The sequence below is a fragment of the Colius striatus genome, chromosome 7 (genome assembly GCF_028858725.1).
Source record: "Colius striatus isolate bColStr4 chromosome 7, bColStr4.1.hap1, whole genome shotgun sequence".
In the NCBI taxonomy this organism is placed as follows: Eukaryota; Metazoa; Chordata; class Aves; order Coliiformes; family Coliidae; genus Colius; species Colius striatus.
In genome coordinates, this window is record NC_084765.1 from 7,370,266 (window position 1) to 7,389,709 (window position 19,444).

The 19,444-nt window shown below is 34.8% G+C and overlaps 1 protein-coding gene across 3 annotated transcripts in view; it reads left to right on the top strand.

The window, feature by feature from the left end:
- Positions 1 to 19,444, top strand: part of ELP4 (elongator acetyltransferase complex subunit 4) — a 136,735-nt gene that overhangs the window by 36,115 nt on the left and 81,176 nt on the right. For all 3 annotated transcript variants that reach the window (XM_061999711.1, XM_061999714.1, XM_061999712.1), the window contains exons 6-7: positions 2,792 to 2,876; positions 6,919 to 7,107. In XM_061999711.1, coding sequence (XP_061855695.1) covers positions 2,792 to 2,876; positions 6,919 to 7,107 — 274 coding nt within the window. The remainder of the gene's footprint in view (positions 1 to 2,791; positions 2,877 to 6,918; positions 7,108 to 19,444) is intronic.

Sequence of the window (19,444 nt, forward strand, 5' to 3'; positions counted from 1 at the left end):
ATTAGTCACAGTGTATTAAATCCAATACCAAGTATGAATGTTACCAAGTATTTCGCTGCTCTCAAAACATGTATGCTTTTACAGAAACCCAACAGTCTTGTATTTTTTTACAAATATTGTGATGACATTCTGAAGGAAGGATTCCTTTCTCAAGTAATGAAAGCAAGCTCACAATCTTCTCAGGGTGATTTCATTAAAACAAGTTTATAGAAAGGGGAGGGAAAAGATATTATTTAGTTGAAATGACTGTTTCAAAAATCAATACAATGCTTCTGGCTTCTAAGACTTAACTTTGATGTATCATAAAATAGTGAAAATACTGTTCTTTTGATTATCTAGACAATGGTTTGAAACAAAGTAATGTGATAGTCACAGTTAACCCTTCCAATAGAAATCAACAGTTTGTATTAGACCTCATCTTCGATTGCCTGAGGTCCTACTGAGACCTTGAGTCAAGCTGGGAGCTTGAGCTAACTTCTTTTACTCTGTGTTACATTGAACCAGGAACATGAACATGGATGGTTAGCATGTCTCCACTTAGAGGATATAATTTCTTAAACAGAAGGTTCTTGTACTTTAGTCTTAGATGGATAGCCAAAAAACCACCCAGTCCAATAATGCTAATTATCTATATAGCAGTGGGAAACCTCTCTATTAGGCTGACAATACCTCAAAAAAGGTACTGATAGCCTGGAAGGAACTAAAAAAAAAAAAGTTACAAAAATTACTTGAAATTCAGAAAATTTCTGAAAATAGAATTTTTTCAATTTAATTTATCAAAAGAAGATTGACAGAAAATATGTTGACACTGAAAGCTGACAAAGTTTTCAAAGATAAGGAGGGATTTTTAGGAAGGGATAGTTCATTATTGAAATAATTTACATTATTAAGCTATGGCCAGAAACTCTTTGGCCTTTTTAGAAATCTTAAATATTTGTACACATGCTCCTCTCTTCCTGTCCACACAAATACTCGTCTTCTTTGTGGACTTAAAAAGAAAAGAGACTGACTAGACAGAACTATTGACTGGTCTTCTACTTTGCAATTAAAGATCAGGTTTGGAGGTTATATACAGCATTTGTTCACCTTAAAGTTCAGATCAATCTTTCTTTTGTGTGTTTTTGCATACGTTTGTATGTGCTTTTTGACAGAGGGAGGTGAGGAGTACTGTGTTTACTGTGTTACTGTAGTGCTGGTACCTGATGGCTAAATGAGATTACAGGGTCCTCTTTTGGTTAATCTCTCAAGATGGGTAGAAGTTCATTGCCCCATGATAAACATTAATGGGAAACAGATTGGGAAGTCTGTCCTCCTAAAGGAAGTAGTAAATGAGACTGGGTGTTTGGTGCCAAAAGAAGGCATAAACCTTCTCTTTTTTATCTCATTATTTTTTATGTTAGGGAAGGGCAATTATATCCTGGCCCTACTGCTAGGACTGGGTTAACGGGTTGTGCAGCTGACAGCAACTGTTTTCCAGTTGCTAGGATATTCTGATTTTTGTTGCATTGCTAAAGCTGGTACTTAACAGGAAGGCAGAAATATCCTCTGAGATAACTCTGTGCATCACAGAAAGGCTTACTTTCTACCCCTCTACTGCTATCCACATTGTGCAGTTGCAATTATCAAAAGAGAAAGTTTGATCATCGAGGGAACTAAAATAATTAAGCTGTAGTTTTTTCACTTAAATTTTACCTTAAGAATGTATGTGCTTTTGAAAAAGAATAAATTTATCTAGAGTCTAAATTTACTGATAAATTTAGATAAAACAGGTTTAACTGTCTTGCCTAATGGGGTCTCCTTATGCATAATAAGGCTATTTGTCATACCCTTGATAACCTAACCTTTGTAACTGCTTAGAAACCATCAACAGAGAAGTCAGAGGCTCTGTTGTAACTAGGATACCTTCTTGCCAGCTCCTGCTTTATCCATTACTAAATTGCTAAACAAAAAAAGAGTAAAGAAGGAATTGTTTAAACTCATTATCAGAATTAAAGCATGTTAAGTAATAAAGCCAAAAAAAAAGACTAGAAATTGGAAAATAAGAAATATCTTATTTTGTTCCTTAAATGTTACAACAAACATTGCCAGAGGAGTAATGCAACCTGTTAGAAATTATATTTCCACAGTATTTTTCATGGCCCTATTTACATAGCATGGTTCAAATTCAAGTAAACCATGATATTTTACAAAGAAGTAGAAAAGCACCTGTTTTTACTTTTTTTAAAGTATATATGCTTTACGTAATTTTCTCTGATTTCTTCTTTGCTGATTATATATTAGCAGCTATTTCCAACTGTGAATTTCATAGGAAGTGTTAAAAAATACTTAAAAAAAATCCCAAATTAACGATAAATTGTTGTAGCAGTTGTGTGTATGACAGTTTACAGTAATAGAACATCAACTCTGTTCATCAGGGCATGGATTAGGTGTACTTGGAGTAACAATTGGGTAAATCTTTGCCAGTTCTAGAAGATTAGTACTGCACTGTAATGACTTCAACTTTACATTGATACATTAAATCAATCTTCTAGGTGTGAGCCTGATATAATTAAGTTATCTTAATCCCTAGAGATTTTAGCTTTCACTAAATGTCTGACCACTGAACTAGTTAACTGCTTATAATGTCAACTTTTATTCAGAGAGTTTTGGGTTTTTTCTTCTGTGACTCTTTTTCTATACGGCACCTTTGGACTGAAAGCACTATCTGCTTGTATTTCTTTTTAATACAGCTGTTAGACACATATGGGAGAGTATTGAAATGTGTTGCTAAAGTACTTCTTCTTACCAACAGCAATATGAACAGTGCTTACGCAAAGCTGCTTCAGTCCATTCAGAGGATCATTTACCAGGAAGGATTTGATGGCTCTGATCCCCAGGTACTGAAGACCCTCATATTCTTCTATGATCCTGTAATTAATGTTATTTTCTGAATTTTAAGGGTGTCACAGGAAGGTCTTGGATAAAGTAATAAGGAACAAGCTGTTTGCAAGCATTGTTAAAGTTAAGAAGCAAAATAAATAGTGTGGTTCATATTCTAATGTTCATTTGTAGTTTTACATTACAGATATGCAGACCATGGGAGAAAGAAGTGTAAGCCAACTTTATTAATAAAATGCATATTCTGTGCAATTAGGTAATCAATGGATTGCCAAATAGAATGTAACTAAGCAAAACACATTTTCCCTTACAGTATTTTTTTACAAATTATTTCTTTAGCAATAATGTGGTTCAAGACTCTTAAGACTGGACATTTTATCCTAGACTTGCAGATTTTTTCAGTGTTGTTTTAACTGGAGTGAATTTTTGAAGGAATTAAATGACTTCTAAAGACTTCTGCATTCTTTATAAATCATACTAAGGGTAATCAAAAGCATTTGAAGCATAATGACATAGACTGAACGTCCTTTTTTCGTTTAATCAGTGCCCTATCTATTATTCTTTGTCATATTTAGTAATACATGAGTCTTTGGAGTTGATGGACATAAAAAATTACATATATTGATGTTTAATTGTTAGATCATTATCTTTATTGTTGTACAATAAAAATGTAACTACAGTAGAAGATAATTAGTGTAGGTGCTGGAGGGCCTCAATGTAATACAAGACTGGGTACTATTGCCAGTTTAATATCCTAGAAGTCATTTTTGCGAGGAAGATAATGTTGGAGTGGATGGGTTTGTGTCTTACAATATATTTTAGAAAAGTTCCCTGCACAGAACACTGTGTGTAAATTTAGATTATTTGTGCTCAGTGTTTAGTCTCTGCCAAGATTTGTGGGAGATCTTGCCTTCCCTTTGGTGGCAGTGCCAGTCTGGGAAAGTAAATTGGTCCCTGACAGGCACCTCTCCCGATTTGCTGTGGTAACCATGGCAACAGACATGTCATCCTACCTACAGCAACCTCCACAGAGATGCTCCTCCTGCACAGTGACAGGTCCTGTGGAAGCCCGAGAGCTTGCCGGATGCAAAGAGCAGTGCTGAGTGAAACAAACACCCTGCCAACCTTCAGCTGACACACAACCTCCTACTGAAGAGATTAGGCTGGTGGTGTTTTTATATTCCTGAATATTCTTTTCATGTGTAAAAGAAAATGAAGGTTTGTCAGAGCCAGTATTTTGGGGATTTTTGCTTGTAAGCAAGGAAAAATTAAACATCATGGATTGCTAGTTTCTATACTTGTTCATAGTTTCAAATGTCTTACTAGTGTCAATAAAGATTAGATCTTTAACTCAGGTGAATTTAAAAGTGTATGTTTTCTGTTTCAGAGAGATAACGCACATGATTTCCTGGAGCAGTTTCTGATAGATACTTCATTTTTAAGATTCCTCTTTTCCCCATGCATAACCTTTCCTTGTACACTAAGATTTTGTACACTCAGAAGCAGTATCTAATACACACTTCTTTAAAATATGTCCAGAGTTGAGTGCAGTGATGGCTTAGAACACACCTTGGATCTTTTTATCTTCTATGAGAAATTCACCCCTCTGGTACTCTATATCCCTTTCCCTTTACTGACCTTTCAAAAGTATTTATTCAGTAGACAGATATGAAGATTGTAGAGTAAGCACCAGCCTGTATTCTTCTGGGCCTGTGTCCTTTCCTGTACCTAATAATAACACAAGCTTCTGAGCAGTTTGTGTATGTATGCTCTTCTTCACCAAATAATCCTCTCCCTTTGGATGGGTCCTGTTGGCAGTGGCTTTCATGAAATTAGAAGAAAACTGCAAGGGCCAAAATGTAGCAGCAAGGTACTGAACTTTCAAGAGATTTGTTTACTGACTTGAAGCATATTCATTAATCACTGCCAATGACAGAAATTGATGCTTCATTTTTTGTACCATGAAATATGATCTTTCCAAAATCTCTAGACTGTGGCTGTTTGGAAATGTGTTGTTTCTTGGATCTGAATTCAAAGCAAAAGTTTAACCTGACTAGTAAAACTTACAGATATTTTTTTCTACTTTCACATCAGTATGCCAATGATAGTTACACCTACTTCTTTTTACCAGTGTTTGAAGAGGGGTCTGGAGAAAACTGAACAGAATGTGGCTCACCCCAGCTGACAGAGGTCTGGCACAATTAGGAAAAGCAGTGAAAACTGCTGTTAGAGGTTTAGTAGCTCTCTCATAAAATGGTCAGGCTTCTCTAGGACCTAATATAATTAGCCAGCATTGGTTTTATAGGACTATGTGCTGTTAGCCATCATAGATTAATATTTCTTGACTGTCCTGCCTGACTCTGTGGGCCTTAGGACAATAAATCCTATTTGTGAGGTATTAGGCTACAGAAAGTTTGTTTGAAGTTAACCAAAGCAATTATTTGTTTGTTCACACTGACAGGAATGTCTTTACATAAGTTTACATTTTGTAAGTTTACTTTACATAAGTTTACTTTACATGAGAAAAGCCTAAAAGCCTGCAAAGCCTGAGACTAAAGAATCCACCAGAGTTAAAACTTGTATTGCTTTCACCAAGACTGCAAGTGAATTGGCAGATCAGCTCACTGTGTAAGCCACTAGAGTTGGATAAATACAGAACCATGTGGTTCTAACTGTGTTTCACAACTCAGGCTCTGTCTACTCAATATAGAGAAGGAAGTGTTTGTAAGAGTAGCCTCTTGTCTTGTCAAAACCTTTTCTCTGGATTTCCAGAGCAGCTGGAAAATGTTTTGTGCTGGATAGTTTACTATTCATTCCAGCTGGTGGAAATGGTTGTTTACAGTTTTATCAAAGTGCTTTGCTTCAATGAAAAGTACCTGAAAGCTTTTATTTCTCTAAACTAGTTTTTTGTATGTGCTTACATTTAAAAAAAAAAAAAAAAAAAAGGAGCTGTCCTTTAAGTATGAACCCAGAACTTTAGAAATTATCTTTCATCACTTTATTATGGGAAGTCTTTCCACAAGGGTGCTTATTGGTTCTATCAGCTGTTGATAGCAAATAAACTAAAAATCCTTCTCAAAGATTAGCAGGAAAGGTCACATCAAATAACCAGAACTGAGATTTGTTATCATGAAAGATGACATTTTACTTTGCATAAACAAATTACAACTGTAGCTTCATAATCTGCCCCTTCAGAAAAGGGGACTTTATATTAGCCACTGCCTCTTTTGGTTGCTTATCTGCCAGGGCAGCAAAGATGATGTAACACCAAGGCTTGTAGGATTGTTTAGGATTCTACGTGTCAAAACAGCTTAGATTCTAGTACCCAGTAGGTTACTAAAGAAAATCCAGAAACACTCCTGTCAAGGACTTTCAGAAAGGTGTAGTTCTTAAGAGACAATCTGATGATGTCTCCATCAAACTCTGTTTCTCCATAGCTGTGGATGAACCTTCCTTCATTCGTTGGAAGGAGTTGACAGGGATGTACATTATACTTACAGAGACTTATAATAAAACAGTGAAAGAGCCATGCGCTGGTGAGGTTGGTCACTGACCTTGTTCCTTTAGAAGTGGCAGAAAAGGTGAAACTGAAGCAAGCACTCAGAATAGTCAGGTTATGAAGGTAACACAGCAGAAAATTGAAAGTAGAGGGAAAAGTTCTGTTTGGTTACTCTTAGGCCTTTCTAGTGGACCACTTCAGAGCTGACAAGATTCTTTTGCATATTTACGACAGTGATGGAGGAGAGAAAGGATATGAAAAAGTGCCATATTATTGTATTTTGTCAGAATATACTTACATTTAGCTGGTTAAAAAGTAGAAATTATAGGTTTTGGTATTTTCATGCTGTCTCTTCCACTTATACTTACTTACCTGGCATAGCATGATATCCAGTGAAAAAAAATACCATTCCATTTGTAATTTTTATAACATATCTGACATTACACTTTGATTACATAAATCATATATTGCATGACATTTTCCTCTTAATCTTTAAAAAAGAACAATTGTCTTTTGGGTTTGTTTTGTGTTTTTTTTAACAGAAAAAAAGAAAGAATATTTTGCGGATAGGAATTCAGAGTCTTGGCTCCATGTTATGGGGTGATGACATCTGTAGCACTGATACTTCTGAAGATACTCATAGCCTTACCAAATTTCTGTATATTCTTCGTGGCCTTCTTAGAAAATCTTTGTCAGCCTGCATCATCACAATGCCTGCTCACCTCATCCAGGTAAGAAGAATGGTCTCTTTGCTGTATTTCATAGGTGACACATCAGTTGGCAAAAATCTGAACTCTGTGGTAAGAAAATAAAATGCAATTTTGGACATTTTGAAAAATCTTTTTTGTTCCAAGGGCACGGTAAAAACATTCCTTCACTGGAGTGTTTCTGTGCTTTTGTGGGACAGTGATGCTGCAAATCATAAATAAATCACTATAAAACCATCTTAGATACAGTTATGCTTTACATGAGCCTGTTTTGACAAACTATCAGAATTTCAGAAACTGTAAGAAAGCAAATAAAATCCTGCTAGAAATTTCTTATTTATTTCTTTACAACATCCCTACACACTTTTCCACTACCTTCAGAATGCTGTTTAGACTTTCACTGCAAGACATTTCAGTTCACTGTCTTCATTGGTCATTATAGTGATGTGTGATCTTGTCCTTAAAGCCAGGAACTGAAAGATAGAGGCTTACTCCTTATTTCTAATACCCCCTCATATTGAGACCAGGAGCAAAGCAGTTATGATACCACAGTAATTTTCCCAACTGCAAAATCAGAAGCTACTAACAGCACCTGATAGTATATAGAGACTTAAATGTATGTTCTGGAAATAAAGTTTATTAACAAGAGGAAAAATGTAGATAGTCTGGTTTTTGTGCAAGTGGTAATGTAACTTACAAAAGCAAATTATTATTCACAATGAACTGAAAGCCTATAATTTTAGATATTAATTTGATTTGATTATAGTGGAAAAGTACTGGATAAAACCTTATATTATGCAAAATGCTTTTGTGGTAGATGAGTTTATCATTAGATTGCATTTTGTAAAGGTATTTGGGTATCCGCAAGTGTCATTTATCTAGAAACCTGACACACTTACTGCTTCAAAAGTAAAAAAATCTTGATTTTCTAGTTTTACCCTTGCAATCAGAAGTGGATGAATATTCCTATTTGAGTGGAAACCTCCATCTCCTACTTTTATATATTAGATGGCAGTTGGCCTTCAAAAAGATTGACAGTAAAATTTAATGCAATGGATAGAATTTGTGAATGTAAGGTTATCGTCCTTCTTTTTACACATTGGAATTACCTGTACATAATCTGGATATACAAGTGATTTCATTATACTCTTTTTTTTATAGGTTTTGTCAATGTATGATCATATTTTAGAGAAGTCCAGAAACATCTCTAAAAGACAAACTGAAGGACTGAAGTTTTTTGTTTATTGCAGACTTACCTGGATAGATGATTTTGGTTTCCCATTTCCATGCAGTGGGGTTTTAAACAATATTTCATTTTTTAAATAATTGACTTTTTAATTTTAGCAGAATTATTTTACAGTAAGTGCTAGAATATTCTGAGATTTTAAAAAAAGAAATACTATTTCCAAAATTTTTGCTTATCAGCCTTAAACAAATGAAAGCATTAGAATACTTTTTTTGTTGTTGTTAAACTTCATGGATCCTTCTTTAAGCACTAAACTGTGGAGAAAACTGTCATTAGGAGGAGCAAAGCTGCTGAGGGCTCCTTATACCCTACATTACTCAGTTCCCAGAGCCCTGCTGTGTAGTTGTTCCACTCTCCAAGAAGCCTGTTAAAGAGCCCCTGAGAGCATGTGTACAGCCCTCCATGTTAATAGTTAATTGGTGAGGATGGCAAGATGAGAGGACAGCCGAACATGTGGTCTCTCAGGCTCAAGCCATAGACAGACCTTTAGTTATAATAACAGCAGCTGCTCACATTCTCACAACCCAGCTACCCACCATTCTGTTGCTGAGGTTTCTTGGTGGATTAAAAAAAGTAAAGAAAATATCTTTTCTTTCCAAGAGAATTAGAGAAGGGGATTTTTTTCTTTTCAAGTGCATTTCTGTATATGTATTTAATTTGATCAGAGTACGTTCTAGCATATGCTTTCTCTGTTGAATCTTAAAAGTCAGTACACTGGAGGCATAGGAAATGCACACTATTTTTCTGAGATGTGGTAAATTCCACATTTATTCCCTGAACTACTGTTTCTGTATTTTCTATGTTATCTTTTGCTAACCAGTTGTATTAATTAGATGGTCTATAAGTAAATTCCTCACATGAGTAATTTCCATGAAGGCAAATGTAAGTTCTAAATCACATTTTAATCAAGGTTTTATCTGCAAAACATATACAGAAAAATGGATTCAGTTTTACCTGCTTTGTCTTGAAAAACTAGAGTTTAGTAGTAATTCATACCATTTGTCTCTGTCAGTCCCCAGACCAGTTACTCCAGTAAAGAAGAAATAAAACTCGCAATTGGCAGTACTGAGTTTCAACAGGGACAATGTTGTTTCAACCCAGACTAGTTATGTTTTTTATATGTAGTATATGAGCAATGTGTATATGTATATTATACCTCAAACTACATAAATATACGGAATATATATTTATATAGTTTGAGGTTGGTTTCTTTTATGTATTTTGCCAAATACTTCACATCTTGTGCTGTGACAGGGAATTCCACAAATGAAATCTCTGATTTCTTTCTTTTTCAGAAAGTTTAATTTTGGACTTTATTTTTCAGAAACTATATCTTTGTTCTTAGCTGATGAGACTGTAAGATGAGGCTCCCTATTTTATCTTTTCTATATTCTGATTCTTTTGTATTTTTTCTCCTGCTTCCTCCTTAGTATGTTTTTAAACAGTTGCTTTTCTTTTTGTCGTATTTTATTTTGTTGAACTAACACAATACAGTAACACTATTATTGTTTGTTCACCTTTCCTATATTCTAATGTCTGCTTTGTCTCTTTGATGACTACTGAACATTAAACAGTAATATTTGGTTGTTTATCTTGATGCTTTTCCCTCTGTGGTACACATCCACCAATGTGGCTCTTTCACTATTCCAGCTATTCATTGTCTTGGATTTAGTAACTTTGAATTGCATTTATCCAAAGATGATGCTCATTCAACCAGTTTGATAGGACACTCAGTGTCTTCACAGTCTTCTGTAAGGCTGTATTTTGGTAAGAGATGCAAATTTACAAAAAATATGGTTGTCTACAGAGTTTTTATTCACAGTGATTTAAAGAAATTGTAGTCCACTAAAGAAAACAAACTGTGCTTTATTGATGAAATTTCTAGTGCGAGCAGTGCATAAAGAAAAAGGAAGATTCTCTTTTCTCAGCTATAAAAATAGTAATACTTTATTCTGTAAGAGGATTTCAATAAAATGATGCTAAAAACTTACTCAATTATGAATTTTATTCAGATGATGTGTGACAAGTTTTACTTGATTGATATTTTCTACCAATTGAACATACTCTTATCTCACACTGTCTGTCAAGTAATAAATATTGAGATACTTACAAGTATGATTAAAGTAGTTGATGGATGGTTATTTTTCAAGTCTTTTAACTTCTTGAAAATGCATTGTACCTATGAAATCAGGTGGTGCATCTGGAAAAGGAAATTTACTTCCATTTTCAAAATCTAGCATTGTTCAAGGAGGGCAGACTGAACAGGTATTTCATTTGTTGTGATACTTTCCAAATTTAAGGAATATTATTTTTAAAAAAAGTAAGGACTCTTTCTGTATGTTAATAATCCATGAGGTTTAGAACTTAATTAAAAAAACAAACACAAAAAATCTCCACAACTTTCTGTGCTCCACAGCGTGACTTCAAAAGGCTTTAATGGGCTGTTGCTCTTGGCAAAAGTCCTAAATTAGAATTTTAAATATTTTTCAATACATTGTCTTCTTTTTCTCTAATTACTCACAACCATTGGTAAGTCCAAAAAATGTTTTTCCCCTAAAAGACTGAGTAACATTCTAAATTCTTTTCATTTTCTTTCCAGTTTTGTATCACTCAACTAAATTTTTTTTTTAGTAGATGATTATTTTCACTGAGAGAAAGCATAACACTTGTATGAAAACCATCTTTTATTTTGAACTTGAAGCTGTATTAATGGTAAGGACTAACAACCATATTAGTCAGCATCTACCAAGGGAAATTAATTGACTAATGAAAAGTCAGTATGAATAAGTCTTGTTCCAGAACCTGTCCACGGAGTCTGAAGTTCTGTTTAGCAAGGTATCTTCATTATTTCATCCAGTACGTTAAAAAAATTATTTCCTACATTATTGATGTTGTGATGCTTTGAGTTCACTGAAGTGCATAAGTTACTATATGTTTCAGTGTAAAAATATTCAGAAACAAACCATTTCACATCCATAGCCTTTTGTGTTCACACTGAGTAATTTAGCAGCTAAACTCAAAGTCAAGCAATAAAGTGCTTCGCAATCCATTGCTAATATAGGATTATGAGATGTGAACTCCTATAGCCTATGAATTTCTTACAGGTTGGAGTCTTTATTCCTATGACAAAAGATAAGAGTGATTGCCTGCCTTAGAACTCTAACTTCTCAGAGTTCACAAGTGTAAAATGCTCAATAATCTTCAAATGAATTTCATGCAGTAGCTATTGCACACAAATTTGTATTGAGATCAAATGTCATGTAGTTTATGTAACATGGTTAAGTGAGCTTTTTAAACTCTCTGCAAAATGGAAACTGTGAGGTTGAAATTAGCTTTATATTTTTTCTATTTTGGGGGTTTTTTACTTGCTTTTTGATGTTGCATTTTGCTTTTTGTTATATGTGATAAATACAGTTTAACAACCATACAAAGAAGTATTGAGAGTCATGAGTTTATGACAAGTGTTCTTGGATTATCTATGTAGTTGTCAGATATTCTGGTTTGGATGTTCTAGGCATTCATAAAAGCCTCTTTAAAACTATGATCGAGTAGTAAGCTCAGAGAAGTACACAATTCAGAATGGGACGGTAATTTTTCTTTATACTTCTATTATTGTTGATACTGTTTGCTAATGAAGTTGCAGAAGAAACAGAAATATTTTATTGTTTCAGAAAATAAGTTTACTCTTGCCAACAGGCTGTATTGTAACTCTACCATTTCTGATTTGTTAATGACCACCCATGTGAAAAACAGATACAATATGCATCTGAAGCATGTTTTTGGACCCACATATTAATTGTCTTTTAACTGACAGCTACATTACAATGAACAGTCACACTGTCTGTAAAAACTGCATACCAAAAACAGCTTTCTCATTTTACCTTTTTAGAAACAAACGATATGCACATCCTTACCCCCGTCTCATCAACACACTTTTAATCAAAAGAATCACTTTTCCAAAATGAGTATGTTAAACTTCAAAAGTTCTCAAATATGTGCATCATTGTGATTTTATTTTACATTTCATATATATAATCTGAAAATATGCCTGTGAAAACTTTTAAAATTAAGATAATATCTAGAACTAAATCTTTTAACTGCAATATTAGACCTAAACAGTTAAATATCCCATCACAGTATGGAGATAGTCATCTGTTCAAGCATATGGAATCTTTTGGCTACTGAACTAAGTAGTTAATATAATGCCCAGTGTCCAGACATGGACACAACTGTTATGGAAGCAGAAGGGAAGAGGCTCATGTATTGAGCCCATTTGGACACTGATAACTAAAGATTAGAAGAATGGCTTTAAATAATGCAGGACAAAGTGGTCACTCACTTTAAGCAAGTCATTTTGTTGGAAAATAGATGGTAATATCATTTTTCTGAAGCAATACTGTTGTTTTTTTCACATACATAGAAGTACAAGGTTTTTTTTTAAAATGCCCTGTGAATCTAGCATTAAGTATGGGGTTTATCTGTTGTCTATTGCATTTCAGGACAATGAACAATAATTTTCTGTAAAACTATTTTTTATTTAAATTCTTGCATATGTATTTCCCAAGTGATTTTCAAATAACTGAGCATTGAATTTCTGTTCAGTATTTGTTTAGAAACATTTTAATATGAACTTTTGGTGCTGTTTTAAAAACCTTGAAATTCCAGAATCTAATTTTACATCTTTTTGTTTAGACCTGCTCTATTAATTAAAATATGATCATAATAAAAAGGAATACTGCATCTTTAATGATGTTTTTGTGCTTCTGTAGTTAACTTTAATGCTAGGGGCGAAAAAAAAAATTAAATTAGCCTTGTAACCTCTTTCTCTTCCAGGCTGATGATGGAAAATAAAAGCTCTTAGCCACAGAATGTAACACTTAGAATTAATATTTAATTAGACCAGCAAATTGTACATCATGGCTGAAAGCTTCCAAAGAGTTGCTAGTGCCACAATTGACCTACAAGTTTAATAATAACTCACTTCTAGGAGCAAGTGCCAGTTCAGCATAGTGGAGCCACTGTAAGAAAGTCCTATGAGATTAAAATCAGCAAACCAAATGGCAGGCGAGGATTCCTGGGATGGAGCCTTCTGGAAAGCTGGGAGCTGGAGTAGCTTTTCAGCCAGGATTCAGATGAGAACAGTGGGCAAAAAAAGCTGATCCCTCCTGTTCTGGGAGCATCTGGTTGTAGGCCAAAATCCTAGAACAGATTTTTTCTAAATGTTCTTACTGCAGCTATTAATTTATATCACAAATCAAGTAATGAATTACTAATCTTCATCTTTTAATTAAGCTTTAATACAAATGTTATCACTGAATTCTCTGGACATGAATTTTACTCATGGAAGAATGGCACTTTTTTGATGTGACATGTAATTTAATATGCTTGTGTTGCAGGATGTTTCATTTTATAATGTCTTACTGCCACATTAAAGGGTTCTTGTTACAGTATGATATGATAAGCAATTTATCTTAATATTGTGCAATATGTATATTAGATATGAAATGAGTATACATTGTAAAATATAGTATTTTAAAAGTTAAATACCTTAATCTTGCCTTTCATTTTATGAACAATTAAAATATAAAGCTGCTAATTCCACCATTAGATATCCATCTGAGTCTTAATTCTGTGGCAAATTATTCTAGTGAAATAGGGCACCATAAGTTCAAAAATGTGCAAACACACAGCAACAGACAGAGGAAGGAACATTCTGCATTATTTATTGGCTAGATCCTAAATAATTAAAGAACTGCCTACTCATTAGTTAAAAATTAAAGCAACTGAGAACCTTGCCAGCAGAGGGAGCAATCATGTCTTTGCTTAGGTTCCATCTTTTTCAGCCTACCCATCATTTCCACCCTACCTCTTCTTATTGCCCAGTCAGTTTCCCATCTGGACCTGGCTTTGCCAGCCTGCTCCTAATGACAGCCTATAATTTTATACTGAGTAAGGGATTAGGTTTTTTAATTATTTTATATTTCAGAATCTTTGCCACTTGATTACCAACGTCAGTTAGGTGTTCCTTTTGATATTTTTGGTCACCTGTGAATAAAATACAATGCACTGTTTAAAGTTGCAGGAACAGTTAGCCTGTCAGAATCAAGCTGCAATGATTTTTTTTTTTTTTTTAGGCAAAATGGCAACAAAAGTAACTCCTAAACCTTCTTCTTATAATAAATAATTCCCAATGGAGTCATAAGATTTTAGTTAACCCAGTTGGTCCCAGATACATTCATTTCAAGATTTTTGTTATGACTCTTTTGTAATATGATTCTCATTCTTTTGGTCCTCTTTTGCATCTGTATTTTATATTACACTGTGACCAACTTGTAGCATTCAATATTTATGTGTTTAATTTTGTAAACAAATCCATTAAAATGAACATTTCATTTTTGTGATAAAAACAAATAATAAAATACAGTTTCCCCAGTTTTTATATCAATTAGACAGTCTCATTAATAAGGACCAGGTAGTGTTCAGGCAAGATGCTGGGTTATCTCAGCCCACATCTTGTATTAATTTCTTCCCATCTCCTCACTCTTCACTGCAGAAGGGCTCAGTTGAGCTTATTTCACCTGTCCAAGGCAGCAGGACTTATGCAGGAGCCTTGCACACCAAAACCATTCATAGTCACATGCAGCCTGTGCTTTCAGGTACTGAATTCTAAGGAAATAGAAAAGCACTGAACAAGGATTCAGCTCAAAATGTATCATCCTTTAATACCCTGTACCTCTGTCACCTCTTTGAGCCAAATAATAATGGGATTTTCAGCACCCAGCTTTCTGGGCTTTGACTGACACATCATCTTCATGATATCACCAAATATTTTCCTGGTACCCCAAAGCCATAGATGCAGCCTCCAAAAGCAAGACTCAAAGAGAGGGGGTTAGACAGTGCTTCAGCAAAAGGCTGAGTTTAGTTCCCAGCTCACCATTGACTGGTTTGTGTCTTTGGACTACTCACATGGCATTTTCATGCTTTCTACACGACTTGAGGAATGCAGCGCTTACCTGTCTTTTGTAAAGCACTTGGAGGTCATCAGATGAAAAGTTTGATTTAAACTGTGTAGTCTTTGTTCTCTTATTCATTTTTGTAGGTCTCAGCAGCAACTGTTATTGACTTGCTTGTTTTGTCTGTATTGAGTCATCATTCATTTCACTGTTGGCCTTTAGGTTTTCCCTCCAATAGCAAAACAGACATGCTTTGTAGGGTGCCAAGGTTTGCTGACAATAGATTCTTTTATAGCTCAAGTAATAGACAGGTCTAGGCCATCCATATTCAGTGGATCATAGAATCATTTCAGTTGGGAAAGACCTTTGAGATCATCAAGTCCAACCGCTGACCTCACTCTGCCAAGCCCACTACTAAACCATGTCCTTCAGCAGCTCATCCCATCTCCTGGGATGGTGACTTCACCACCTCCCTGGGCAGCCCATTCCAATGTTTAACAACCCTCTCAGTGAGGAAGTTCTTCCTAATCTCAAATCTAAACCTCTGGTGCAACTTGAGGCCATTTCCTCCTCTTCTGTTGTTCATTACTGGAGAGAAGAAAGCAACCCCCTCACCTCACTATAATCTCCTTTCAGGTACTTTTGGAGAGTGATAATGCCTCCTTTTCTCTGGTCTAAATACCCTCAGGCCCTCCTCGTCAGACTTGTTTTCCAGACCCTTTGCCAGCTTCATTAGATCCAAAGAATGAATTTTGTGTGTGTGTTATTGAGTTTTTAATCGCTGAGTGATTATTTTCCATATAAATTTCAATTGAATACTGGGTTATCCACCTTCATCTAGTATATTTCATAATAACATTGCAGAAGTCCTGTAACAGTGATAATGTTTTAGGTGTAAGATAAGGAAGCCATGGCTCAAATATTTTGAGCTTCTAAGACACAGATACATTAGTTGTAGCTAGTTTCACTAGTTGAAGGACTCCTTAGTTTGTATAGACTATCAGGAAAAACATTATCAAAAGCAACTTTAAAAGAACAACCAAAATCTGGAATTAATACAGCATGTAACATATTGGCCAACAGATGCTTTGTAACTCTCTTGCCATTTTTGCAAATAAATTGCATTTGATTTCCTACTGCTGTCTTCGCTAGATGTCCTTTCTTTGCTTGTGTAATTTGTATGAAATTATTCAGATACTCTTCACTACTTGACATTAGCTAAAGCAATACAGTGTACATAAAACAGATCAACTAAAATCACTACTTCAGCCATATGAATGGAAATCTATACTTAAATTCTGTTATAGCCAGTAAGGTTATTCAAAAGTAAAAGACACCTAATGGAATCCCTGAATGTGTTTTTGTCATCACTGAAAGAATTGTAGTTTGTGGAAAATCCTTGAACTAAATTTCTAGGGCACTTGTCTTCAAGCAACAACATCATGCTTGCATTCAGTTTTCTTGTGATATTGATATAGATTTCTGCATACCAAAATCTGTTAACATATTATCACTCATATTCCAGTGGTCTGCGTGTACTTTTAGAGCCAAAATTTGATGTGTGCAAGCACCAAGAACAGTGCTAATCAACTTGGAGTCAGAATAACTATAGAATTTTATACTTTACAGTCTTTGTTAATTACTGGTATAAGAATTTTTGGCAGAGTGGCTATAAATCACAGAATCAGAGACTCTTAAGTGTTGGAGGAGACCTCAAAAGATTATCCAGTCCAACCCCCCTGCCAGAGCAGGGCCACCTAGAGTAGGTCACAAAGGAACTCATCCAGGTGGGTTTTAAATGTCTCCAGAGAAGGAGACTCCACAACCCATCTGGGCAACCTGTTCCAGTGCTCCCTTGCACTCACAGTGAAGTTTTAACTTGTGTTTATTTGGAACCTCTTATGTTCCAGCTTGTATCTGTTACCCCTTGTCCTATCATTGGACATCATTGAGAACAGCCTGACTCCGTCCTCCTGACACCTGCCCCTTATGTATTTTTAACCGTTAATGAGATCAATCCTCGGTCTCCTCTAAGCTAAAGAGCCCCAGCTCCCTCAGCCTTTCATCATAAGGGCGTTGCTCCACTCCCTTAATCATCTTGGTGGCCCCGTGCTGAATTCTCTCCAGCAGCTCCCTGTCCTTCTTGAACTGAGGGGCTCAGAACTGGACACAGTATTCCAGATGCAATCTCACGAGGGCAGAGTAGAGGGGAGAATTTGTTAATAATGAAGTGCACATACTCTGTGTCTCTGTAAAACCAGTACAAGGGCCTAACTTCTTTTACCAAAAAAAAAAATGTATGAGTAGTTCTGTGATTTTCTACACAGTAATTATTAACAAATGGTGATAAACATTTAAGCCATGATTCTTAATATTAGTAATTTATCTTTTCAGTTTAAAATCCTTCGGCAATTAAGTAGCAATGACAACTGGTAAATATATGTATATTGTGAAGTCATTAATGCATATTTGTTTGATACTCTCTCAGAAAATATCAAGAATTATTTAGTCTATTGAATATCCAGACAGTGTTTCTTTATAGTCTAATGTGGCTGCCTACATTATAGTACTAAGCTTACTTCAGCTTTACAATACAATGAGATAGAAACAAAAAAAAGGCACAACCAATTTTTGAGCTTTTTTTGGAAAATTTACACGCTAAAATTTGCTTCAGAAGGTTTACATTACTTTGCATGAACTTGCATGCTGTTTATTACTTAAACCTTCTTTGAAATGAGGTGTCAGGATTACTGGACTCACCTGTTGGTAACAATACAAGTTGTTGCCTACAGTTACAGTTTAGCGGAGGCTTAGGGGGAGTATCTGAATTTATCTCTAAGTTCTCTTCTGTCATAGGGCATGTAGGTAACTCACCATATAAAATGGATTTTGTCTCAGTGCTAGCAGTTGTTAAGTAATCTTTTAGATAACGAAACCCATTTTAAGAGTCAATGCGTGAATTCTTAAATACTTTATAATAAAATCAGATTAGATTACCAGAATGTACAGGTGCAGAAGCTCTCAACTAAAATATAGGCCTAATGTATCTTTGAAAAGAGACATAGTCTTAAAATACCTTATTTTCAATTCAATAAATACACTCATATTAAAATTATGTGACTGTATTGATTACAATACAAATGCAAATATACCAAACCCATGTGATTCAAGAGCTTAAAATATATTTATACAGGTGCTGATTGCAGATCTTTAACATGAGTCTCTTATTTTCCTTTTAAATTTTGAGACTGTTTATATGTATTAGGTAGAAGAGTTGAAATTCTTCTTCAAGTTCTTTGACTTGACTTTAATGCAGTGCAAGGACTGAGAATTTCAATATTTTTATTACTTAAATTTTATGAGGTTTTTAATTTCTTTAGAAACCAACAAAATAAAACCAGGAGGACATGTCTCTGATGTTAGAAAAATTTTGACAGGAAATCAGATGAGAACTAGAAATTAGAGCAGACTAGAAATGACATATTTTTTCCCTAATACAGAATCCAGATAAACCAAAATTGATTTGATTAATAGTAGTAATGATAAAATTGAGATATATTGAGAACTCAATCCAGTAGAAACACACTATATTAGTTTCAGTATGTGAGTTTGAACGTACAGGCTGTACGTGTATTTGTGTTGGTAGAATCCCATGCGTTATACTCAGACGCAGAAGGTTATTCATTTTGAACTGCTTTATTTGTATAAATAGTATTTTGAAACACAAATAATTACTCAAAGCCGTGTAGATTCTGCAAATGAATTGGTAGGACAAAGCACTCTTTTTCCATAATTGCCCTTCCCAAAAGCTGGTTAAACATACATGTATAGTTCCCATTTATCTATCCAACTAGCTACATGGATTCCCTTGAGACGTTGTTTTGAATGTATGCTTAGGTTGAGCCCAAATATTGCAAGTTTGCACTTAAAAGAAAATATGAGTCTAAAACAGTGAGCACAAAGTAAGATATAGAATGGATGCCCAGCCCAGCCTGCACAATAGGGTTGCTACCATGTTGTTAGAATAATTACGTTTTGGCTGAACTAACTAATTTAGAAAAACTGCAGTACATCTAGCAAGACTGAAAACTTTCCAGAACTGGGTTGAGGGCTGGTGTTTTTTTGTTTTTCAGTGCAATTTAAAACAATACCTCTTCTAGCT